This window comes from Chiloscyllium plagiosum, unplaced genomic scaffold (genome assembly GCF_037043375.1).
Source record: "Chiloscyllium plagiosum isolate Xiang-an unplaced genomic scaffold, Cpla_swu_hap1 HiC_scaffold_23, whole genome shotgun sequence".
In the NCBI taxonomy this organism is placed as follows: Eukaryota; Metazoa; Chordata; class Chondrichthyes; order Orectolobiformes; family Hemiscylliidae; genus Chiloscyllium; species Chiloscyllium plagiosum.
The window spans coordinates 50641009-50666630 of NW_028270161.1; the positions used below are offsets into that span (position 1 = coordinate 50641009).

The window sequence follows — 25622 nt, forward strand, 5'->3', positions numbered from 1 at the left end:
GGAGGAAGTGGATGTTTACAGATATGGTGCAGGCTGCATTGTCCAGGATGGTGAAGTCTTGATCTGCACTCAACCAGGTAAGTGGGGAATGCTCAATCGCACTCTTGACTTGTGCATTTTAGATGGGGATCAGGCTTTGGGGAGCTGAGGGGTGAGGTACTCACTGAAGTATTCCTAGCTCCTGACCAGCTCTTGTAGTCACAGTGTTTATGTGGAGAGTCCAGTTGAGTTTCTGGGCAATTGTAATCCCCAGGATGTTGATAGTGAGAGATTCAGCTTCACATATGGTTCACATACCATTGAATATCAAAGGATGATGGTTAAATTCTCTCTTGTTTGAGATTTTCATTGCATAGGAATTTTTGTGGTGCACAAAATTTGGACATGGGAAGTTCTTGTGCCTTTTTTTTGTGGGAGGGTTTGTTGGAGAGGGGTGTTACCACTGAGACACAGCAGAAAAATGTACTCAAAGTTTACGAGGTGCTTAGGACGCTTGCCTTCATTGCTCAGACCTTTGAGTGGAGGAGTTGGGATGTTGTGTTGAGATTGTACAAGCTATTGGTGAGGCCTTTTCTGAAGAACTGTGTCCAGTTGTGATTGCCCTGCTATCATAATGATATTATTAAGCTGGAGAGGATTCAAGATGATTTACCAGAATGTTGCCAGGAATGGAGGGTTTGAGTTCTGAGGACAGGATGGATAGGCTGGAAATCTTTTCACTGAGGCTAAAGAGATTGAGGGGTGACCATGTAAATGTCTACAAAATCATGAGGGGGAGAGATAAGAAGAATGGCAAGTATCTTTTCCCTAGGATGGGGGATTTCAAGAGTAAGAGGCATATTTTTAAGGTGAGAGGAGAAAGATTTAAAAAAGGACATGAGGGACTTTTCTTTTTACATAGAGAGTGGTTCATGTGTGGTATGAACTTCCTGAGGAAGTGGTGGATGCGGGTACAGTTACAACATTTAAAAAACATTTGGATTAGTACATGAATAAGAAATGTTTGGCGTACACATGCACAGCAGTATTGCTAACTCCTGTACATAGTCCAAACATCTTATGTTCAACATTTAATTATGCAATACAGTAACCTGAGGATATACTGAGAGGAAAATCTTATGTGAAATGAATGCTTTGTCTGTTATTCCACTTGCCCCCAAGGCAAGGCAGAATGTTGCAGTGCACGAGGTCAGTTACAAACCTTTGCGTGCTCCAATTTACAGATAGCAGCTGAACATAAAAAGAACCAGTTGTAAAATAAATCCCAACCCAAGGAAACCTCAAAAACAAGAAAAATAATTGCACTTGCAATTTTTATAAGCCTATATAAAATCATTCAAACATAATTAATTACCAAACCTTCCCAGCAAAACAAGGTAAATCAGAGATCATAAGGTAGTCTCAGTATTTAGTTCAGCTGCCAAATCAATAAACACTATTCAGCTTTGTTGTACGCTTTACTTTGTTCACATCAGTGATCCATCAGTGAATATTAAAACATAATACTTTTCTACATAAACCAATTTACTGTGCCAAAACATTGTCACACACAGCAACAGAGTCTGGGGAGGGGGGACAACACACACTCCCAAGATGATGAAACATCAGTCAATTTTCTTATCTTGTTGAACACAAAATAAGATACAAGTCTACATTAGACCTCAGGCACTGAGAATATATGATGTTTCTCATGCTCTTAAATGTGTTCCATAAAACACAGGAAAACATGTATGAGTAAGTGGCCCATTAAAATGAACAAAGCTGCTCATGAAGGTTGAGTCTGGTGCACAGAGTTTTGATGAGAATTGCAATTTCTCCTGACAATCACCTGATGAAGGAGCATCGCTCCGAAAGCTAGTGTGCTTCCAATTAAACCTGTTGGACTATAACCTGGTGTTATAACCAGTCCAACACCGGCATCTCCGAATCATGACTTTTTTAAAAGTGTTACTCACTTCAGGTCTGTTTGACTGGAAGGTTAATTGCAGGCACAACAGGGGCACCCAATGGGGTCTTTTAGGCAGATTGGGATTTGATAACTTAACTGATACTGTTTTAAATTGAAATCTGAAAAGGGCCACAGAAAATCAACTTTCATGGGCAAAGAACGCACCTTGTAATGTTCTCTGGTTTCAAATAAAACAGAAATTGTTGGAGAAACTTAGCAGGTCTGGCAGAATCCATGGAAAGAAAGCAGAATCAACATCTTGGGTCCACTGTACCTTCTTCTGAGTTCCATGGATTCTGCCAGATCGGCTGAGCTTCTCCATCAATTTCTGTTATTGTTTCAGATTTCCAGCATCTGCAGGTCTTTGTTTATTATTTATTCTCTGTTTTCACATAATCTGAAAGAACGCCTTTGGATAATTATTGTACATTTGGTTGCTCCTCTCATAAGTAATATTGACCCAAACTGTTTATCCAGTTTCCTCTTCTAACACAGGAAAACATGTTCACTTTCCAATGTCAGAACTATCCTGTCATGGTTGAATTGTAGCACTTTGCTGAGCTGGATCAGCTCATCATGACAAATGGGGGTGAGAAGATGAAAGAGTACAATGAGAAAAAGAGGGAGGAGAGGGTCAAACGATTAAGTGAAGGAATGACAGAATGAGACGGGGGAGGAGTGACTGGTTAAGATATTGTATAGAATGAGGGATGGGAAGAATAATTGATTGAGAGAGAGGAAAAGTGAGTGAATGAGGGAGAGAAGTGAATAAACAAGGGAGGGAGACTAGGAGAAAGGGCCAGTACATAATTGGGGAATGGAGTAAATGAAAAAAACTTCCACCACAAGCTTAATACAGAAATCACAATGGAAATGATAGTACCCTCAAGATATATCCTAACAGTACTGACTCCATTCACACAGACCAAAAGAGCACTGGTAAAGTATTGTAGAAAGTGATATCTTTTGGAGGTGTAGTTGGTTCTTGTTAGACGGGTGACACTATGGTTTATGGTGACAATTCCATAACAAAATCAGAACAGGCATACTAACAATGCTACAAGTGTTCAGAAACTGAGAGTGGTAACCTAAGATTAACAGGTAGGTTTTACTGGATTGAGTAGAAGACCAAGGATTCACACATCTCAAATAAAATCTCTGTCATCTTATTCACTAGAACTACAATAGCCCAAAACATTTAATAGCTCAGGAAATTGATGGGCTGGAGTTACCTTCATGATATCAGGTGAAATTGGACAAGAAATCGGACCAGAGAGGCCTATGGCTGTAGTTTCACCCATTGTGAAATTATCCAATGCCATCCCTATTCCCCAAACGCTCCCTGATGTGTACACTAGCTCAGTATGAAGGGACAACAGATTACTGGGTCACCAGCATTATCTGTCCATTGAAATTTATTTCGATGTAATTTTCAACAAATATTTAATTGGAGAGTTAGCAAAGTGAAATATGAATCTAATTAAACAGTCTACTCATTGTTAAAGGCAAGGAGATGATTTGGACATAGCCCATTGCTTGCTCATGATAAAATGTGTATTCCTGGGTTCCAAGAGGTGTCGGTCTAACTTATGGTATCATTTATTGCTTTAAATATGTTAACTGAGCTAGTAACCCATTCTTAAAAATGTGTTGCTGGAAAAGCGCAGAAGGTCAGGCAGCATCAAAGGAACAGGAAAATCGACGTTTCGGGCATAAGCACTTCTTCAGGAATCTTCTGTTTATGCCCGAAACGTCGATTCTCCTGTTCCTTTGATGCTGCCTGACCAGCGGCGTTTTTCCAGCACACTTTTTTAAGCTCTGATCTCCAGCATCTGCAGTCCTCACTTTCTCCTGCCTCCCCATTCTAACTATCTTTATAACCAATCTTGCAAGAGGAGATCCTGATTTTTATACCAGTACAATAATCATGTAGTTGAAAGAAGTGAGGGGGGCAGATGGGGTCACTTAAGACAGTTGCCAGCATCTAAAACAGAGTGTGAGAGAAGTACCATAAATTTCTGAAATAGCAAGAGGGTGTAAGGAGAGCAGTTTTATGAACAGTGGAGAAAGACTGGGGTCAACAGCTTGTCAAATAGCATAAGGAGGCACATAACAGCAGCTTCATGAAGAGAAGAGTAGACCTACATGAGAAGGTCAGTGGTGGTAGATAAAAACTGGCAACTGAGAGCCCCTGTTAGAATCGAAGTGCGACGTGTGTCTCTTTTGATTGAACAAGTGGTTCGTATAGTTAGAAAATTCATTTTTAAAAATATTTAACATATTAAATAGAATAGAGATGGCTACACAGGTGATGTGTTGCAGCTGTAAATATGTGGGAATTGGTGTGTACTAATGCAATCCACGGTGACCAAATTGGCACCAGGTGTTGTGTTCTTGAGGAACTTTGGCTCAGAGTTGGTGAATTGGTCTCTGGACTGCAGATGCTGCAGGGACAGTGTTACCTGGACACGATGTTTCAGGAGACAGTGTTATGGACCAGACCAAACCCCCTCAAAATATCTAGAAGATAGTCTAAACTCTAACTTTTAATAATGTTAAATGTAAGGTGTTGCATTCCAGATGCATTTCTACTGGATTTAAAGCAAAACCCACTTTATTCACCCACTATACTTAAAGTACAATAAAATAAATAAGGAATTGGAATAACTTAAATCTACTGGAAAACTTAACATAATAATAGATACAGTAACTATTGCTAATTAATGTTTCCAGTATAGCAACATCCCATTAACACATCCTTGGCAAAAAGGCAAATTCAGAAAACAGATTGTCTAACATGCAGTTCTCCAATCCAGGAGGAAAGAATATCAAAAGACTATTGAGAGAGAGAGAACTCAGGTTTTCACAACCCCAGCAGCTTTTACTGATAAAACTAAAAATCCTGGTTGTGCAGGTGGGAGTTTGACCACACCCATTTAGGCTGCTTCTATCATTCCAACATTAAAAAAAAACACCCAAGACCTCAAAAGTGGTTTACTCTAGTGGTGTCTCAGCCTTAGAACCTCCCTGCAAACAAACTTAGGACAAAATACACAGTATCATCACATAGTCTCATCTCTTAAATTGATTACATTGAATTTGGGTCCATGATCAGGGACAGCAGGGTATGTTAGTAAGTCAGGCAGGTATTGAGTACCAGAACTGAGCTTTGGAAGAGCCGCAGCCAGTGTCCATGTCCAACAGGTCCAAGGTTCCTGCTCATAATGTGAACTAGGACGCAGACTACAGAGAGAGAGGATGAGTAAACAGACCAAGACACTTTGATACAGAGTGCTGTTCATGATGGGGGAGTAAAAACAAATGTAGTAGAAATACACTGTGGGGCGGCATGGCAGCACAGTGGTAAACATTTGTCCCTCAAAGCGCCATGGACCCAGGTTCGATTCCAGCCTCAGGCCACTGTCTTGTGTGGAGTTTGCACATTCTCTCCATGTCTGCATGGGTTGCCTCCGGGTGTTCCAGTTTCCTCCCACAATCCAAAGATGTGCAGTTTAGGTGAATCGGCCATGCTAAATTGCTCATAGTGTTCAGGGATGTGTAGGTTAGGTGCATTAGTCAGGGGTAAATATAGAGTAATAGTGTAAGGGAATGGGTCTGAGTGGATTACTCTTCAGAGGGTAAGTGTGGATTCTATTCTAAACAGTAGTTAGGAGAATGAGGGGAATAGACGCTGTTCTCTGCAGCAAAGAAAGTCCCAAAGACTGTGTTGCCTATTTTATGCCAAAATTCAGGACCTTTCTTCTGGGCTGAAGGAGAACTTGGGAGTGGGAGGGGAATGATTCAGTTGTCATGATCCATGTAGGTAGGACAGTTTCTGCTGGGAGACAATGAGCAGCTCAGAGCAAAACTACAAAGGTAATAGTGTTTGTATTACTAACGGAACCACATGCAAATTGGCACAGAGTAAATATGATTAGAGAGATAAAGATTGGTGTGGAAGAAATGTGTTCTAATTCTTAGGGCACAGGCACCAGTGCTTGGGAAAGAGAGCTGTCCATTAGGATGAGCATCAGTTGAACATTGCTGGGACCAGTATTCTGGAGAATTGCACAATGATGGTTGTAAATAGGGCTTTGAATGAATTAGTGCAGAGGAAGATGTAACTCAAGGGGAGTTATAAAAATATCAAAAAGAAATGAGAGGGCAGAGGTGCAGGTTAGAGAATAGGGGAAAAATAATCAAAGTGTGGCAAGAAGAGTTAACAAGAAGTATACAGAAGAACGCAGCCAAAATTAGAAACAATAATGGTAAAAAGACAAAGCTTAGGGATCTTCCTCTGAATGTTCATAGTATTTGTTGCATGATAGATGAGTTGATGACAGAAATAGAAATAAATGAAAATGGGTTCATAATTCTTACAGAAAGCTTACATGATATCCAGGACTTAGAATTCAATATTCGAGAGTGTTCAATCTTCAGGAAGAATATGCAAAAATGAGAAAGAGATGAGGTAGCTTTGTTAATAAAGGAAGGTATCAGCGTAGTCGTGAGTAGTGACATTATTGCAATACATCATGACATGCAATCAATTTCAGTGAAAATAAGGATTACAAAGGTCGAAGAGTCATCTCTAGGACTCTGAACTGTTGCCTCGCTGCAGGACAATGTATCAACTGGGAACTAATGCAAGCATGTAAGTGGGGCATTTCAATTACAAGGGTGATTTCAATTTACGAATTAAGTTTGAAATATAGCAACTCAGATCTCAAAACCAGTGTCCTCAACTTAAATAAGGGCAACTGCAAAAGTATGAAGGAATAGTTGTCTAGAGTAGCCTGGGAAAACAGACTAAAGAAAAAGTCAATGGATGAGCAGTGGCAAATATTTAAACAGATATTTCAGCATTTTTATTGCTTGAGATATAATGCTGAACTATATTCTGGTCAAAAAGAAGACTCAATGAGAAAAATGAATCACCCATGGTTAACAATGGTCAAGGAGAGTATCTAATCAAAAACTAAGGCAGACAAAGTGGCAAAACTTGATGTCAAGCCAGTAAATTAGGATATTTTAGAAATCGGGTGTAGATTACTGTAAAGCTAATAAAGAGGGAGAAAATTGATTACAAAAGTAAATTGGAAAGAAATTTTAAAAGAAGCAAAAGCTTCTACAGGTGTATAAAAAGAAAAACAGTAATTCAAGTAAGTGTGGGAACCGCGAGAATGCAACTGGAACATGAATAATGGGAAACAGGGAAATTGCACATAATCGAAACTAATATTCAGCCTTCGAAACTAACATCTCATAAACAAGATGCAAATGGGAGTAAAGCTCTTTTAACAGTCTCTATCAGGGGGAACAAAGTACTTAACAAACTAATGGAACTAAAGGCAGACAAGTCATTAGCACCTGATAACCCTACACCTAAGGGGTTTAAAGGAACTAGCTGCAGAGACCGTGCAGATATGGATGGAAATATTTCAAAACTCACTGGATTTCCGGAGGGTTCCAACATACTGGTAATCACTATCGGGATGCCTTGTTTCAAGTAGGGATGGAGACAGACAGCTGGAAGCTATCAGCCAATTAGCCAAACATCTGTTCTTGAGAAAATGCTACAATCCATTATTAAGGAGGACATAGCAGGACATTTAGAAACAATTAACATAATCAGAGTCAACATGGTTTTGTAAAAGAGGAATCATGTTTGACAAATTTGCCAGCGTTCTTTGGGGATAGAAGAGTGTTGATAAAAGGGAATCAGTAGGTGTTGAGTACTTCCAGAAGGTATTTGATGAGGTGATACATAAAAGGTTATTGCACAAGATAGGAGCTCATGGTATTGAGGGTACATTAACACAGATGTTCAAGAGTCAGAAATGGGTTTTTTGCAGGTGGGACAGATGTAACTATGATCTATATTGGTGACTTGGAGTAAGGGACAGAATATAATGAATCCAAATTTACTGATAGCGCAAAAGTAGGTGGTACAGCATGTTGTGATGAGGATCAAGGAATCTGTGAGAAGACATAGATAGGTTGAATGAGAGGGCAAAAGCTTGGCAGATGCTGGAAACTGTGACGTCATGCATTTTGGTAAGAAGACGCAAAAGGCAATTATCAAAATGGAGAGAGGTTTCAAATAAAGTTCAGCGGAGAGGGAGCTGGGTGTCCTTGTACTGGAAATGCCAAATTAACATGCAAATGCAGCAAGTAATTAAGAATGCAAATGGAATTTTGACTTTTATTACAAGAGAATTGGCGTTTACACATAAGGAAATCTTAGTAATATATCTTGGCAGCATGTAGGCGTTGCAGTACCTGGAGTAGATTAGCTTAGATTCCCTACAGTATGGAAACAGGCCATTCGGTCTAACATGTCCACACCCACCCTCTGAAGAGTAACCCACCCAGACCCATTCCCCTACCCTATATTTACCCCTGACTAATGCACCTATCACTATGGACAATTTAGCATGACCAATTCACCTGACCTGCACATCTTAGGATTGTGGGAGAAAGCCAGAGCACCCAGAGGAAACCCACGCAGACACAAGGCAAATCCCACACAGACAGTCGCTCGAGGCGGGAATCAAACCCAGGTCCCTGGTGCTGTGAGGCAGCAGGGCTAACCACTGAGCACTATGCCACCCGAGTACTGTGCACAGTTTTCACCCCTACATTTAAGAAAGAACATAATGGCTTTGGAGGCTTTTCAAAAGAGATTTACTAGGTTAATTTCTGGGGTGAAAGGGTTGACTTATCGAGAATGATAACCCAGGTTACACCTTTATTCAAAGTTTGTGAGAAGATTTGTAGCTCGGGTGCTCGTTGTTGTGGTTCTGTTCGTCGAGCTGTGAATTTGTGGTGCAGATGTTTCGTCCGCTGTCTAGATGACATCCTCAGTGCTTGGGCGCCTCCTGTGAAGCACTTCTGTGATCTTTGCTCCGGCATTTGTAGTGGTTTGAATCTGCTGCTTCCGGTTGTCAGTTCCAGCTGTCCGCTGCAGTGGTCGGTATATTGGGTCCAGGTCGATGTGCTTATTGATTGAATCTGTGGGTGGCATCTGTGGATGGCAATATACTGACCACTGCAGTGGACAGCTGGAACTGACAACCGGAAACGGCAGAGACAAACCATTATAAATGCCGGAGGAAAGATCACAGAAGCGCTTCACAGGGGGCTCCCAAGCACTGAGGATGTCACCTAGACAGGGGACAAAACGTCTGCAACACAAATTCCCAGCTCGGCGAACAGTTACACCTTTATGCCGAAGAGTTTAGAAGAATGAGCGGGTGATCTAATCAAAATATCTCAGATTCTGGAGGGTCTTTACAGGAGAGATCTTGAGAAGATTTTTCACTCGAGGGTGAATCTCGAACTAGATGATTTAGTTACAGAAGAAGGGGACACGTTTAAAAATGAGATGCTAAGAAATGTCTTCTCCCAGAGACTAGTGAGTGGTTGAAATTTTCTGCCCCAGAGATTTGTAGAGACTAGATCACTGAAAGTATTTAAAAAGGCAGTAGATGGACTTTTGATATATTGGGAAGCTAAGGGCCAAGGGGGAGCAACATGAAAGAGGAGTTAAAGCTAAAGGCGGTTCAACCATAATCTATAAGGGACAAATGCCTACCCCAGCTCCTATTTCTAATGGTTTTATATCTGAAGACATGTTTACCAGATGGCTTCTGGTGTGAAATCCTAGTTCCAGTCTTCACATCCTTCCTAACCATTCATAAACTTTATGAAAACTGTCCTGCTGCCTTGGTGTCAAAATCCTTTGTTGTTATTTCAACTTTGACATTACTTTTGGTTCCAGTTTTCAGCTACGTACAACCCAGAGGAATTGAACAGAGGGTCACTGCCTCCGAAGGACCATGAACTGAAGCTTGTAGATAAACCTGGAGGAAGCAATGAGGAGGTTGCTACCTTCTGCGACTTGTTAAATGTGTGAGTCAGAAACATTCAAATAAAGTCACGAACCATTGATCGTAATTTCTGATCTATGCCTAGTGTTTAAGTAAAGACATAAAATGTAGTTTCCAAGCTTTCTCAATCCATTCAGCTGTTGCCCCTTAGGGCTCCATCTCTATTATTGATGTATTTTTGTCTTTTAAATCCAGCTTATGTTTAAGTATTAATTTTACACTATAATATGGCAACTACAGCACAAACTTAACAGAATCAGGAAGTGCCCCATTTAACATGCTTACATTTAGATAATTCTACTTCTGGCAAACTAGGGCTGGAATTTAGAGAAGAGAACAGGATTTTTTTTAAAAATAACATTCCACTTAGTCCAGGTGTGCTTCCAACATCAGTGTTATAAATGAGCACCTCCAGCAGAAAGCTTTGCCTGACAGTTGCATTGATTAGAAACTCCGGCAGATGTGGCCTAGGGGTGCTAGTTTGTAAAGTCTACACTAATCACAGCTCCTATAACCACTCTCTTTCTATCAAAGCTTTTTCACATTTAGTTTAATGTGATTTAATGCTCCTCAGCCCAATCTCTGCCAGACATCTTTACTTCATTTTCTTCTGATTTAGTAAGAACATAAGACATTGGAGCAGGGAATAGGCCCAACCCCCAGTGCATCCTGCCATTTTGTAAGATCATGGCTGATTTGCCTCAAGCTTTAACTCTTCTTTCATACCAGCCCCTCATGACCTTCAACTCCCTGATATTTCAAAAATCGATCTGCCTCCTCTTTTAAAAACTTCCAGTGAACTAGTCTCCACAGCTCCATGAGCTGGAAAATTCCAATATTCACGATCCTCTGAGAGAAGAAACCCTTTGCAGTTTTAACTGGGTGTGACTGTGTCTCTTAGTCTGAGAGTTCCTGACTAATAGAAGTACCTTCTCAACATTGATCTTGTCAAGCTCCCTCAGAACTTTCAATAAGATCACCTTCATTCTCCTGAACTCTAATGAATTAAGGCTTAACCTGGGTAGCCATTCTTGATAAGTCAACCTCGTCATCCCAGGAAACAGCCTGGTGAATATCTTCCCAGCTGCCTCCCAAGCCAGAATATCCTCCTTTCAATGTGGGGACCAAAACATTGCTACTGGAGCAGCCTCACCATTGCACTGGGAAGTTGCAACATGACTCAAACCCTTAGCAATAAAGGCCAAGCAATTCAATTTTCCTTCTTAATTACTTGCTGCACTTGCATGTTAATGTTTATCATTTCAAGTTCAAATCTTTCCATACTGCACTTTCTTGGAACCTCTCTCCATTTAAATTATTATCTGTTTTTTGAGTTATCCAATCAAAGTAAATGGCCTCGCATTTTCATACATTAAACTCCATCTGACAACCTCAACCTATAATCCTGTGCAGATTCATTATGTCCTCATCACAACATGTGCACTCATCCATTTTTTGTATCAGTGGCAAATTTAGATACATTACACTCTGCCCTCTCTACCAAGTCTTCTTTTATCCAATCCCCAATCATGCTAACGTATTACCTCTAGATTGTGAGTTACTATATTGTGCAATAACTTTTTACTTCATTGAATTTTTCTGGAAATCTGAATGCACTACCTCTACTAATTCCTCTTTAACAATCCGCATGCTATATCCTCAAATTTATCAAGTATTATTTCCTTTCTCAAAACCATATTGACTCAAATGCATCAGGCTTTTCTAAGCATCCTGCTTTTTCTTCTAAATAATGGACTCTAGTATTTTCCCAACAACGGATGTTAGGCTAACTGGTCTATAGTTTCCTGTAATCTTTCTCCTTTCCTTCTTCAACAGGGTGTTGCATTAATGGTATTCCATCCTTTGGAATGATGTTGGAATCCAAGCTTTGAGTTCAATCTTTGAGGTGTTTCTCCCTTCCTTCATGTTCCTGCTCCAGCTCTTTGCTCTTAATTTTCTTGTTACTATATACTTTGGGCTCCTCTGCGTCTGGTAATAGAGCACAGAAACAGACCCTTTGGTCCAATCTACCCATGCTGAACATAATCCCAAACTGAACTCGTCCCACTTGCCTGCTCCTATCCCATATCCCTCCATACCTTTCCTATTCATGTTCCTATCAAAATGTCTTGTTTAAATGTTGTAATTGTACCAGTCATCTTCACCACTCCCTCAGGAAGTTCAGTCCACATGTGAACAACCCTCTGTGTAAAATATTTGCCCTTCATACTTTTTAAAATCCCTCTCCTCTCACCTTATAAACATGCTCCCTAGTCTTGAAATCCCCCATCCTAGGGAAAAGACAACAACCATTAACTCTATCTATACTTTTCAATGTTTTATAATGTTCTATCCGGCCACCTCCTTAACCTCCTATGCTCCAATGAAAAAAAGTCCCAGCCTATCATTTGTTACTCAAACTTTCCATACGCAGCAATGTCCTGGTAACTTTCTTTGGGACCCCCTCCAGCTTAACAATATCCTTAATAATACAACTGAGCAGCGAGAACTGGACACAGTCCTCAAGAAGAGGCCTCACCAATGTCCTGTACAACCTCAACATGACTTCCCAATCCTAACTCAAAAGACTTAACAACGAAGGCAAGCGTACCAAACATAATTGTCTTTTCCTCATACACGGTTCTTTAAGGGTTCTGTTTTGGGTGACCTGTTTCTTGTAAGCTATGTTGCAATGAGATGGAACCAAAAATTCATCATTATTTTTCTCCAGCGTTCCTCTTAATGCTTCAACTTCTTTTGCATGCCCAGTAGCCAAAGACTTACTTACATAAGAGTTCTCCATCCAACAATTTTTCATGTACCTTACCTGACCTGGTTTCTATAAGGCTTCATTCAGTTGCCAATGTTGAGGCAATTCTGTAAAGTTTTGCCTGTATAATACAATAATGTCTATAAGACGCTACAGTGGACAAGAATGCAAGAGTGCTAAACAACACCTAATACTCATGCAGAATATTAAAGAAAATAGAAAAAAAAAACAATAGAAAAGCATAAGTCAGGAAGACAACACTATAGTTAGAAAAATATAAACAATGGTGAAACGTCTTTGAGTTTAGCCATTCTAGATGCAATGCTCAGTTCATTCCACACTAGTTGGAACATTATTCTCTGTTAATTTATTTAGAACATTTAGCTGCAGACAGGGGTGCATTCAGGTAGATTGAAGCAACTTTCTAGAAATTCCCAAAAGATGCAGCCATCTGAGCAAGTTTTTCCAAGCCCCTTCCTTCCCGTCGTATTCTGCATCTATTAGATTCCTGCCATGTTGGAGTCAGTCACTGGAAAACCTCCCAAGTTATTTCTGAATACAGTCTGAGGTCAAATAAAGTGCGAAAATATCGGCTTCCTGTCACCAGCTTTAATGGAGGTAAAGGGCGAAGCTCCATAGCACCAGCGTGTTATTGCTTTGTTGTTTACAATGCTATGCTGTCTGACTAAAATAGCAATCTCTCTTGCTAATTAATTTGTTTCTCCAAGCAGTCTTTAGAGCTTATTTCAGTGCCTATGTTACCAGGGCATAAAGTCAGAACACAACTGATCTGTTAACAATAATAAAAATAATATTAGATAGAAAGGGCTGGAGGTCCATTGAGGTGCCTTTTGCATTTGTAAAAACGAACAAGATACTTCCAAATAAACACTGCAATTAGATCTTAACTCAACTTGTCAACAAATGCAGAGTTATTTGCTTTGATGTCCTTTGTGCTCCCAAACAGTTTCCACTGTAAGAGCTTGTTCAATTCCCAGCTTTTCCAGTTCTGCTGAAGCCTTGAAGGGCTCTGGCCCGAAACAATGATTCTCTTGCTCCTCAGCTGCTGCCTGACCAGCTGGTGTAAATAAACCTGAATTCAGGTTTTACCTCTGTCTTTATCTGTCCCTCTCTGTCTCTTTGTTTCTCACTCTCTCTCTCTCTCTCTGTGTGTCTATGTCTCTCACTCTCTCTCTGTCTCACTCTGTCTATCTCTCTGTCTTTCTGTCTCCCTTTCTCTCTCTCTCTCTCTCTCTGTTGCTCACAGCTCCTTTTGTTTTTGTTGCACAGGCTAAGAGCTAAATACCCGAGTTCAGCGACGCAGTCTGACTACGGTCTGATCAGGAGTGTTGTCACAGTTCTTCCCGATGAGCTTCTCTGGATCTGGCATATTCCTGTAACGATTGTGACTGACATTTTTCCAGAACCAATTCAAACATCCGTACATGGTTGGTAGTGTTTTTACATTCAAGGTGTTCTTTATAGGCCCCATAGGCCATACAGGAGAAATGGTTGACATTTCTAGAGAAACTAGTTTTTTCAACTTGCTTGCATTAAACTTTTTATCTCCATTTCTGTCCACTGCATTTGAGCAGAGCACAGATATCATTTTACATATCCTTGTGAAATGTCAGTAACATATCAACCAATTTATAAATTGACTGAGGGATCTGTTCCTGCCAGCTAACCTGTTCAGTATTTCCCCTTTGTATCTTAAATGCTTAATCAAATCCAAAGAAAGAAAATACAGACAGCATAAAAGGCCAGTAGTCCACATAGTGACCTGTTAAAAGAGCTAATCTGCAGCAGTTCAGTGATGTAGTGTTGCAGGGCTTGTAAGCCAGAGGTCTGACTACTGTTCACGAGGCAATTGCTGGGGGAATTGAAAATCGATCAAAAACAATCTGGAAGAAAATACTCATCTCAGTCATGGAACTATATTACCATTTCTTCACTGACGCTGTGTCAAAATCCTGGAACACCCTTTCTAATAGCACTGTGGGTGTTCATACACCACAAGGATTGCAGTCATTCAGGAAGGCACAGTGGGGCACATTAGTTTGAGTGAAGTTATTCTAGTAATGTTTGTAGTTTAATCAGAAATTGAAAAGACAATTTGGAACAAGCAGGTTTGTGAATCCTAGAAGAATGAAACTGTAGTCTGCATCTGAGAAATTAAATCAGGGCAGATGTGAAATGTGGAAGTTTAAATTGTTGGTAGGTTAGGCTCAGCATTTTTATTGATTCTGTATTTTGATATTTCTATAGTTGACAACTCCACAGACTGACAGATTTTCCCCCCGAGATAGCCTGTCTGAGAAAAGGCTCCTGATTAGTTGCCATTCTGTCAGTAATCAAAGGAGGAAAGGGGTGCATGTCTGTATTACCTCCCACAACATCAGGACCATGTCCCCCAGTCAGAATGTATTACAGTCAATGGAGAACTATTGCTTGAAGGAGCAAACACAGCAGTTAATTTCCACACCACCAACCTCCCACAGAAATGAAGAAGTAATTGATTAAGTCACTTCCATGGATGTTTGAAGACACTGCCTTGGTTTGACCGTGGCTCCAAGAGGCAGCATCTCTTGTTGCATTTTCTCAGCAAATATGTGCCAGCCTAGATATTGTGCTCAAATCTCTGCAGCACAACGTAAACACATGACCTTCTAAATCAATGTGTTACCATTGAGCCAAGCTGCCAAAAACAAGTGTTTGATTTTGTTTTGATAGTCCAATCTGATATCCACTATTAAATGCCTCTGGTACTCAACAAGCTTTGTATAAGCAATATCCCATATTGTGTATCATTTGTAAAGCCAGAGACCTAAATAACCCCCACAGGAAACAGCCTGCATGTGCAGAGCTAAGTCAATACTTTCATTTCCAAGGCTCGCAGAATTCCCAGAAGTTAATACAAATGAGCAATAAGCTCTGCAATTGATTGAGCTTCAGAAAGTGCTCCTGTCACTCAATGTCAACTTTAAGTAGGAGCTTGGACACTAAAGTATCCATAGTGCTTGAGGAGTTACCAAAGTCAGAAGGTGTGGATTCAAGTCCCTGTCTCAGAGTTGAGCACAAAATCGAGGCAAATACACCAATGCAGTACTGCAGGAGTGCTGCACTAGGGGTGCCACACTCAGAGGAGTCAGTAAATTAAGGCCACATCTATCTCCTCAGGTATAATAACCAATAGGACTATACTAAAGAAGATATTCCTCAGACAAAACACATTACCTGTTCATTATAATATTCCTTTTGTGGGAAAACTCAGCTGGTCAGGCAGCTAGATCAGTGCAGAGATTCCGAACTGCAAAGGTAAGTCACTCAACATGAAACATTCAATCAGTTTCTCTCTCCACAGATGCTGCCAGACCTGCTGAGTTTCTCCAGCAATTCCTATTTTCATTGTAGGTAGAAAGTCTTCCTGAAAACGTCCAGCAGCATCTGCAGAAACTGAAGTCGAGCTACCATTTCAGCCAGTTCATCTTTCATCTGCACAGGAAGTAAATAGGAATGGAAATCACGTTTCAGCTTTACAAAGTCCTGATTAGAGCCCAGATGGAATACTGTCAGAAGTTCTAGGCACCACATCTTAGGAAAGATACATTATCCTTGGAAGAGTACACTGTCAACTTACTAGAACAATACCTCAGGAGTTCATTTACAAGAGGAAGGTTACACAAACTAGGGCTATATTCCCTGTAATTTATGAAGATAAAAGGATGATTTGATCAAAAGGTTTTCAGGATGTTAAGGGAATCAAGTAGTGTAAGTAAAGAGAAACTATTCCCGTTGGTTTGGAAGACTATAGCATGGGAGAAAGAGAGGATTGCAGATGCTGGAGATAAGTGTGGTGCTGGAAAAGCATAGCTGGTCAGTCAGCATCCGTGAAGCAGGGCTACAACACAGTCATACTTTTCAAGACTGAACTTGAAAAGTAAGAAAACGTTTTGTTTATATGGTTCTTTACAAAGCCATTGGACATATGAAAGACCTTCACAGCCAATGAAGTGCTTTCCAATTATTGCCATCATTGTATGAAGGAGCCAGTTTGCACACAGCAAGTTCCCACAATGTGATATTAACCAGGTAATCTGTTTTTTGTTGTATGATATTAATTCAGGAATAAATATTAGTCAGGACACTGAGGATTTCTCCCTTGCTCTTCTTGAAATAATGCAACGGGATCGTATTCCCCCGCCTTTGCAAGTGTAATTCCCAGTTTAATGTCGTGGCCATAAGTGTAACATCTTGACGAACTGCACAGCTGAGTCAGATCTTTATGTGCAAGACTGCAGTGGGTCTTGACCCCAAATCAACCATGACTGGAACCAATTAGGAACCACTTTTGTACACTTTTGAAACTCAATTTTACAAATTCACTGGAAGGAGTAAAAGATGATTGGTGGTATTGGGACAAAATCTCATCTGCTAATTCAGGGGGGAGATAAATAACATAGAAATGTGTGTTGTTTAACTTTATTGACAGGTGTGGATCAATCATGATATTGTGCTGAAGTTCTCAGTCATGATATAATCTCCAAAATGATTAGGTGTGGTTGATACTGCCAAAAGTTATTTTACTCAAATAAAATATAGTAATCATCAAACATATATATTTTAACTTACCTAATTTTCCCTACTACTTTAGCCTTAGTGTTGCTATGGATTTTCAATGTTATTGTACGATGGATCTTCCCCCTTTGCCTAAATAGATGTAACAAAAATATAGCAATGTTAGTCATAGATTAAAGAAAACTAGCAGTTTGTATCAAAACAAACTACACTTCAGTCAACAGTCAGAAATTGTTGAACTTCAGTGAAGATTTTAGATATTGCTACTTTTCTGATTTAATCAATGAGTCATGAAGAATCAGGAAGTTCCCACATTTACTGTCATTTGCGCATTAGTCATGGCAGCATCATTGTTGCCACAGTGACAGTGAGGAAACAGCAATATATTTCCAAGTCAGGTAGTGTATGGCTTGGATGGGAACTGAAGGTGGCGACAAGATGCTTGTTTCAGCCTTGAGCACACTTGCTTTCATTGCTCAGACCTTTGAGTATTGGGGTTCGGACTTCATGTTGACGTTGTACAGGATGTTGGTAAGACCTCTTCTGAAGTATTGTCTTGTTCTGGTCACCCTGTTATAAGATGGATATTAATAAGCTGGATAGGATTCAGAAAAGATTTACCAGGATGTTGCTAGGAATGGAAAATTTGGGAAGGGACTAAAAAAAACCCTGAATATGTGGAACATAATTTAATACCCTCCACTGAGGTGCATTTGATGGTGGGAGTGTATTTAATTGGTTGGGAGTCTTCCTGCTTCTGTCCTGGTTAATTCCAGGTTCACAGAGAGGTTTCCTGTTCTGCTGCCAATTGAGGCCCTTCACTGGGCAATCAATGCCACTTTTGAGTATCTGCCCATTTTCACGAGTGCTCAACCAGTGACAAGTGGGGGACTCACAATGTGGGCAGCCAGAAAGGGAAAGCTTGATGGTTTTGGGTTAGATATGACCAGCTATCGTGTGCAGGTTAATTATCGTGTCTTTTTTTTTTGATTTTATGAAGATAACAGAAATTACAAAGAATTGAAGTACATGCAAGGTGAAGATACAGAGGAGTCTCAATTATCCGAACGACATGGGCGGGGAATATTTTGTTCGGATAATCAAATGCCAGAATACACAGTTTAGCCAAAGATCAAGACATTGTGATCTTGTTCGGATAATCTGAAATTTGGATAATCAAATGTAATCCCTTCCTTTTGTTATGAATGTCTACCAACATATGCATTAACAGAAGAGTGATTACTCAATTTTTTCCATAGGTTCAACATCACTTGTCTCTTCCTCTGTCATGAAATTTTATTCATTATTTAGCCACCTACATGCTTAATTCAACACTTTCATACCACACTGCACCATTCATTCACCATCCCAGATTGATTTGAGCTCACCTACAACTCAACTGTCCAGTTCTATACTATACTAAGTTAAAAATCACACAACACCAGGTTATTAGATTACTTACAGTGTGGAAACAGGCCCTTCGGCCCAACAAGTCCACACCAACCCGCCGAAGCGTAACCCACCCAGACCCATTCCTCTACATTTACCCCTTCATCTAACACTACGGGCAATTTAGCATGGCCAATTCACCTGACCTGCACATTTTTGGACTGTGGGAGGAAACTGGAGCACCCGGAGGAAACCTACGTAGACACAGGGAGAATGTGCAAACTCCACACACCTGAGGTGGGAATTGAACCCAGGTCTCTGGCGCTGTGAGGCAGCAGTACTAACCACTGTGCCACCGTGCCGCCGTTAGAGTCCAACAGGTTTAATTGGAAGCACACTAGCTTTCGGAGGATTTGGGGTAACAGCATGACCTTTCCTCAAGTGGGACAGAAGATGTTGAAGAAGTACAGAATGTTTCTTTCTATAGATGACACAGGCAAGAATTTGCACAGCAAAAGACGACCAGAGCTTAGTGTAGTATACATGATTTGGAGATGCCGGTGTTGGACTGGGGTGTACAAAGTTAAAAATCACACAACACCAGGTTATAGTCCAACAGGTTTATTGGAAGCACAATAGCTTTCGGAGCGACGCTCCTTCATCAGGTGATAGTGGAGGGCTCGATCGTAACACAGAATTTATAGCAAAAATTTACAGTGTGATGTAACTGAAATTATACTTTGAAAAATTGATTATCTGTTAGAATACAGTGATAGTTTCACTTCTTTCATGTGTAAATCACAAAACTTTTTTTAAAAGTTGCATTCTCGGGTTAGCTGTTAACAATGGTGATAGCGAGACAATATGTTGAAGGTGTTAGCCCCCTGTGTTCTCTGTCATGATGTTTAGATTGATTCTAATCTAAAAAATGAGGTAATAGAGTTTTACATAAATTCATGCAGTTTTTGAGCTCAGAGTTATACATGAATGTATGCAGTTTTTGAGCATAGTGCAATGTAACTCTGCAAGTACAAATTCACCCCACAAAATATATGTGTGCATGTGGGTCTTTGTCTGTGTGTGTGTGTCTGTCTGTGGTGGGAGTTGTGAGTGTGAGAAAGTGTGTGTGTGTGTGGTGAGTGCAGAGTGTCTTAAGTCTGTGAGGGGGTGCATGTGTGAGTGTGGGAATGTGTGTGTCTATAAGGGTGTGTGTGGGTGTGTGTGTGCGCGTCTGTGTGTACCTGTGTCCATGTGTATGTGAGAGTGTGTGTGTGTAGGAATATCTGTGTGTGTGTGTAGTGCAATGGTGATCACCTGTAATGTGACATGAACCCAAGGTCCCGGTTGAGGCCCTCCCTATGGGTACCGAACTTAGCTATCAGCCTCTGCTCGGCCACCTTCCTCTGCTGCCTGTCCCGAAGTCCACCTTGGAGGATGGTCACCCGAAGGTCCGAGGCTGAATGTCCTGGACCACTGAAGTGTTCCCCAACTGGCATGGTACATTGGGGAAACCGAGCAAAGGCTACGACAACGGATGAATGGGCACCGCACAACAATCAACAGACAGGAGGGTTCCCTCCCAGTTGGGGACCACTTCAGTGGTCCAGGACATTCAGCCTCGGACCTTCGGGTGACCATCCTCCAAGGTGGACTTCGGGACAGGCAGTAGAGGAAAGTGGTCGAGCAGAGGCTGATAGCTAAGTTCGGTACCCGTAGGGAGGGCCGCAACTGGGACCTTGGGTTCATGTCACATTACAGGTGATCACCATTGCACTACATACACACACACAGATATTCCTATACACACACACTCTCACATACACACAGACACAGGTACACACAGACGCGCACACAGACACACACACACACTCTTATAAACACACACACTCCCACACTCACACATGCACCCCCTCACAGACTTAAGACACTCTGCACTCACTACACACACACACACACTTTCTCACACTCACAACCCCCAACCCAGACAGACACATACACACAGACAAAGACCCACATGCACACATATATTTTGTGGGGTGAATTTGTACTTGCAGGGTTACATTGAACTTTGCTCAAAAACTGCATACATTCATGTAGAACTCTGAGCTCAAAAACTGCATGAATTTATGTAAAACTCTGTTATCTCACTTTTTAGATTAGAATCAATCTAAACATCAGGTCATAGACAGAGAACACAGGGGGCTAACACCTTCAACATATTATCTAGCTATCACCATTGTTAACAGCTAACCCGAGACTGCAACTTTTAAAAAAAGGTTTTGTGATTTAACATGAAAGAAGTGAAACTATCACTGTATGCTAACAGATGAAAGGCTTAACAGACAATCAATTTTTCAATGTATAATTTCAGTTACATCACACTGTAAATTTTTGCTATAAATTCTGTGTTACGATCGAGCCCTCCACAATCACCTGATGAAGGAGCGTCACTCCAAAAGCTAGTGTGCTTCCAATTAAACCTGTTGGACTATAACCTGGTGTTATGTGAGTTTTAACTAAATGTATTGTATTTGTGTTGGCTTTCCCTTCCCACTTTAAGCAAACTAGGGAGGAGTGCTCCATGCAGTTGGAACATAGAAATTGTTTTAAAAAAAGCTCAAGGTCCATTTAGTTTATCTTCTACATGATAAGATAATGAATTTGTTAATTAATATCTAGATTTAAATAAAGTAAGAACTCATTGTTACTCCTCTAACTATTTCATAGTTACAGGATTATAAGGAATTGTTTCATCAACTTGTATTCCTGGACTTTTGCTGCTAGGTCCACATGTTGATTAATTTGCCCAATTTGGATTTGCAACCAATTTGCTGAATCTTGGCTGGGGCATAATATTGTTTGGTAAAGGCACTAAAGCATGTGGGCCAGAGAGGGGTAAATGGGATTCCAGCAATGATCCAATTGAGTAGCAGAACTGGTTCAAGGAGCTAAATGGCCTACATTTGCTTCTCATGCTCCCATGCTTGAAGTGAAAATTCATAAAGTCTACTCCTTAAATTCATAAGAATGTAATGTTGCATTGCTGCCATTACTATTTTATGCCCTTGTTTTTATCACCGACTTGAAATGAATAGAGATGTCTATCAATATTTCCATCCTTCCTATACTCATATGTATAGACCCTCAAAGTCAAATTTAGAACCTGCACATTAAACCTTTTAACTCAAGACTTAATTGCCACCCAGTTCTAATAGCTGTGAGCTGGGTGCAGGGATCATTCATTGACTAAACATGTGGTGAAACCCAAAGTGTAGAAAAGTCCCTGTACACTCTCAGGAGCAAACACCATTTTTGTTTTGTTCCTTTCCTCTTCAACTTTGCTAATGTTAAATTGAAGTTAAGATTTTCTAATGTCAAAAGGCTTTCCAGTGTGTGATATGACTACATTGAACAATGAGAAGATGTTATCTACACTGACCATTGGGGAAAGAGTAATACTCGATTAGGCAGGATTCATGGTATAGTGCTGAGGATGGGTAACCTGAGTAGTTTGACTCTGTTGCTGCGGTTACAATGACAGTCAGCCAAACATGTGATGAAGTAAGGAAAGTAAGACAGGAAAGCTAAGCTTTAAATATGGTATTGGGAATCCCAGGCAGTCCTACCAATGTGGAGTATTTCTGCTGTTGGCGAGTGCACAATAGAGCAAGGAGGACACCTTAGAAGTTTGACAGATAAATAATGACACAAGCTGCAGAGAATCATCTCAGAAAACATGCAGGAGTTCATGGAAGGCCCCTCCATGAAACTCCCTGAAACTGACTAGTGAATCTTTGCTAATGCTAATGTATCCTTTCTTAAATATTGGAGATCAAAATCACAAACTTTATTCCAGGTGTGGTCTGCCCAAAACCCTGGACAATTGTAACAAGACTTTGTTCATTTTCTGGTGCCCCATATCCTTGCAATAAAAGGCAACATTCCATTTGTTCTCTGAATTGCTTATTGAACCCATATACTAACTTGATGGATTCCTTGTGTGAGTACACCAAATTCACTCTCAATGTTAACAAATTCAGGTTTCACACCATTTAAAAAATATTCTGCTTTACTGGTCTTATGACTAGAATGAATAACATCACATTGCCTAGTTAATATTCCAGCTGCCATCTGTTGCTCACTCTTTGGTCTTTCTATAAGTCTTTGTAGCCTCTTTATGTCCTCTCACTGTTCGAATTTCCACCTGGCTTTGTTTTGTCAGATTAGATTAGTCTCTGTCCTTTCACCTGCGTCATTAATATAGATTGTAAATAGCTGATGCCAGCAACAATCCTAGTGACACTCCAGTGATCACAGCCTGCCAACTTGAAAATGCCCCATGTTTCCCTGTTGTCTTCTTCCTGTCCATTTACCATTCCTCTATCCATGTCAACATATCATCCCAACTCATGGATCCTTACATTGTGTACAAATATTTGTGTGGTACCTTGTCTAATGCCTACTGGAAATCTAAGTATATCACATCTATTTTTCCACTTTATCCAAAGTGCTAGTTACACCTTCAAAAAAAAAGTAAAACATATCAATAAAATAAACATTATTTCCTTTTCTAAAGCTATTTTGATTTGGTTAACCATACTATGCTTTTCTAAATGCATTGTTAGGACTTCCTTAATGATCAGATAGAAAGGGCAAATTTAAAAAGCATGCTGACTGTGCAAGGTCAAGAAATGTGGGATTAGGTTCAGTTGAATAGGTTACATTGATATAAGCCTATTAAACATAATGTCCTCATCTGCTTCCATGCAACTCATTTCAGTGAAGACTTTAGTCCAAATTGTTCTGGTTACCTGAACGTCTGCAATTCAAATTCCACAGACAACAGACATCAGATTTTAATCAGCATCTACCAGATTTGGGTAAGAACAAATTAGATTAACAAGTCAAGTGCTTCCATCCAAATTCCATCACAGCTACACCAACAGTACAACATGTACGATATGAATATTTTTATGACAGTGACAAAGAACATCGCCACAGATGTGCAGGTATGATGGATTGGCCATGCTAAATTGCTCATGGTGTCAGGGGATTAGATTACTTACAGTGTGGAGACAGGCCCTTCGGTCCAACAAGTCCACACCGACCCTCCGAATGGCAACCCACCCAGACCTATTTCCCTACATTTACCCCTGACAAATGCACCTAACACTACGGGCAATTTAGCATGGCCAATTCACCTAACCTGCACATCCTTGGACTGTGGGAGGAAACCAGAGCACCCAGAGGAAACCCATGCAGACACAGGGAGAATGTACAAACTCCACACAGACAGTTGCCTGAGGCGGGAATTGAACCCGAGTCCCTGGTACTGTGAGACAGCAGTGCTAACCACTGAGCCACCATGCCGCCCTATGCTGGGTGGAATATTCATGGAAAATGCAGAGTTACAGAGATAGGGTAGGGATGTGGGTTTGGATAGGATGCTCTGTGGAGGGTCAGTGTGGGCTGAATGGCCTGCTTCCACACTGTTGGGATTCCATGATTGTGTGATTGTAAAAAAACAAATAACAAGAACCATTTCACCTTGACTGAAATGTTGGCCAAAACCTGTTTTCTAACTTTTCCAGCTGGCTACACTGTCGAGGAACTCATTCAGACAATCTTGAGTGATACACAGCAAAGGTTCGAAGCCAGGAATGATTACGTTTTAAAGCTCTGTGGTTCTGAAGAGATTTTGCAGAAGTAAGTCATTTGTACATTACTTGTTTGTTGCTTCCTTAATAAACTATGAAAAAAGTAGGTACCAATTGAAAATTTAACAATAAGGGTAGTAGAAATCTGGAATTCTCTGAATTCCTATCAATTACTCCAACTTTTCCAACCCTTCCAAAAGAATATGTGTAGGGAGAGAATGCAGAAATGCTGAAATTGAGGGGTTTTTATTAGGTAGGGATTCACATAGAACAAAGACGGGAGAAATTCAGTAGAGGTAAAAATTATCTGTGATCTAACTGAATGGCTTGTGGGTTAAAATACCTAATTATATTCTCAATTGTTTTCAATATTAAAAGGTAAAATGCTGCTATGATGTATTTCCAGCTTAATCACCAGAAAACAAGTCCTATGTACTTGACTTTATTTATAATTGTCACATGTACATAAGTACAGTGAAAAATTTTGGTTTGCATGTAGTCCGGGTAGATCATATCTTACAGAATGCATAAGGCTAATAGAATAGAGCGATGAATACAATATTATGCTGGCAGAGAATGTATACAAAGAATGAGATCAACATTAAATTTAAAATTGGAGAGGTCCATTCAGGAGTCTAATAACAGCAAGGAAGAAACTTATCTTGAACCTGTTGTATGTGTTTAAGCTTGTGTATATAGGGATGTATTCTAACAATGCCAGGGCTTGTCTTTACTCTTCAGTAATGGTCACACCCAAAGAACATCCGAAAGAAAGCCTCTAATTGTAAAAGCAAGTAACACTACATTTTCCAACAAAAATTCCTAGTTTAGCTATTAGTAAATCCAAATTACAAGTGATTCTGTTCTATTTGAGGCCAAGTTCCCTGGACTCAAAAACACCTTTTATCTGATTGTTTTCTTTCACAATTCCCATTCCAATGTCAATGTTGTCATCAGATGAGTAAAATTGACTTGTACTCAAAGAAAATTAAATAACGTGGAGGAAATTGTTATGTCTATAAAGTCTGATCTGTTTTGGTGGATCACATGACCTAAGAAGGGGCTATCCATTTATTGCTTTCACTCCTCCCCAGGGAGTTAAAGCTGACTTCAGATTCTTACAGGTCATTTGTTTCTGTAATGTAGGTAACTACGGCCTTCTTGGCTCTTCATACTCATTCAACTTCCTGCTGCAGGCACCATTAACAAAGTTAGCATTGATCGTTCTGAAGTGATCTGATTGAGTGCCTTGCTCAACCTTTCAGAAACCACAAGAGTTGCCCATGTGAGTATAGGACCAGAGTCACACATAGGCCTGAATAGGTTCGGGTGGCAGGTTTACTTTCCGAGATGACATGAGTGGAACCAGTTAGACTGCTTGACCTGCT

At 40.3% G+C, this 25622-nt stretch overlaps 1 protein-coding gene and 1 long non-coding RNA gene across 11 annotated transcripts in view; one reads left to right on the forward strand and one right to left on the reverse strand.

Annotated features, from left to right (window-relative positions):
* LOC148145894 (uncharacterized) overlaps positions 1-17299 on the reverse strand; it is a 119813-nt gene extending 102514 nt beyond the window's left edge. Inside the window, exons 1-3 of one of the 2 annotated variants that reach the window (XR_015761178.1) lie at positions 17243-17296; positions 12668-12731; positions 6335-6382 (exon numbers count right to left, since the gene is read on the reverse strand). This is a non-coding gene — a long non-coding RNA (uncharacterized LOC148145894). Of the gene's footprint in view, positions 1-6334; positions 6383-12667; positions 12732-17242 lie in introns of those variants that run through there. The other variant, XR_015761177.1, reaches the window with a different exon arrangement.
* LOC122561603 (phosphatidylinositol 4-phosphate 3-kinase C2 domain-containing subunit beta-like) overlaps positions 1-25622 on the forward strand; it is a 230771-nt gene that overhangs the window by 30401 nt on the left and 174748 nt on the right. For all 9 annotated transcript variants that reach the window (XR_015761176.1, XM_087999661.1, XM_087999666.1 and 6 more), the window contains 3 exons: positions 9732-9862; positions 13901-14058; positions 24169-24283. Coding sequence is in view for 8 of the 9 variants with exons in the window: in XM_087999661.1 (XP_087855787.1) it covers positions 9732-9862; positions 13901-14058; positions 24169-24283 (404 nt within the window). In the remaining variant the exon portion in view is untranslated. The remainder of the gene's footprint in view (positions 1-9731; positions 9863-13900; positions 14059-24168; positions 24284-25622) is intronic.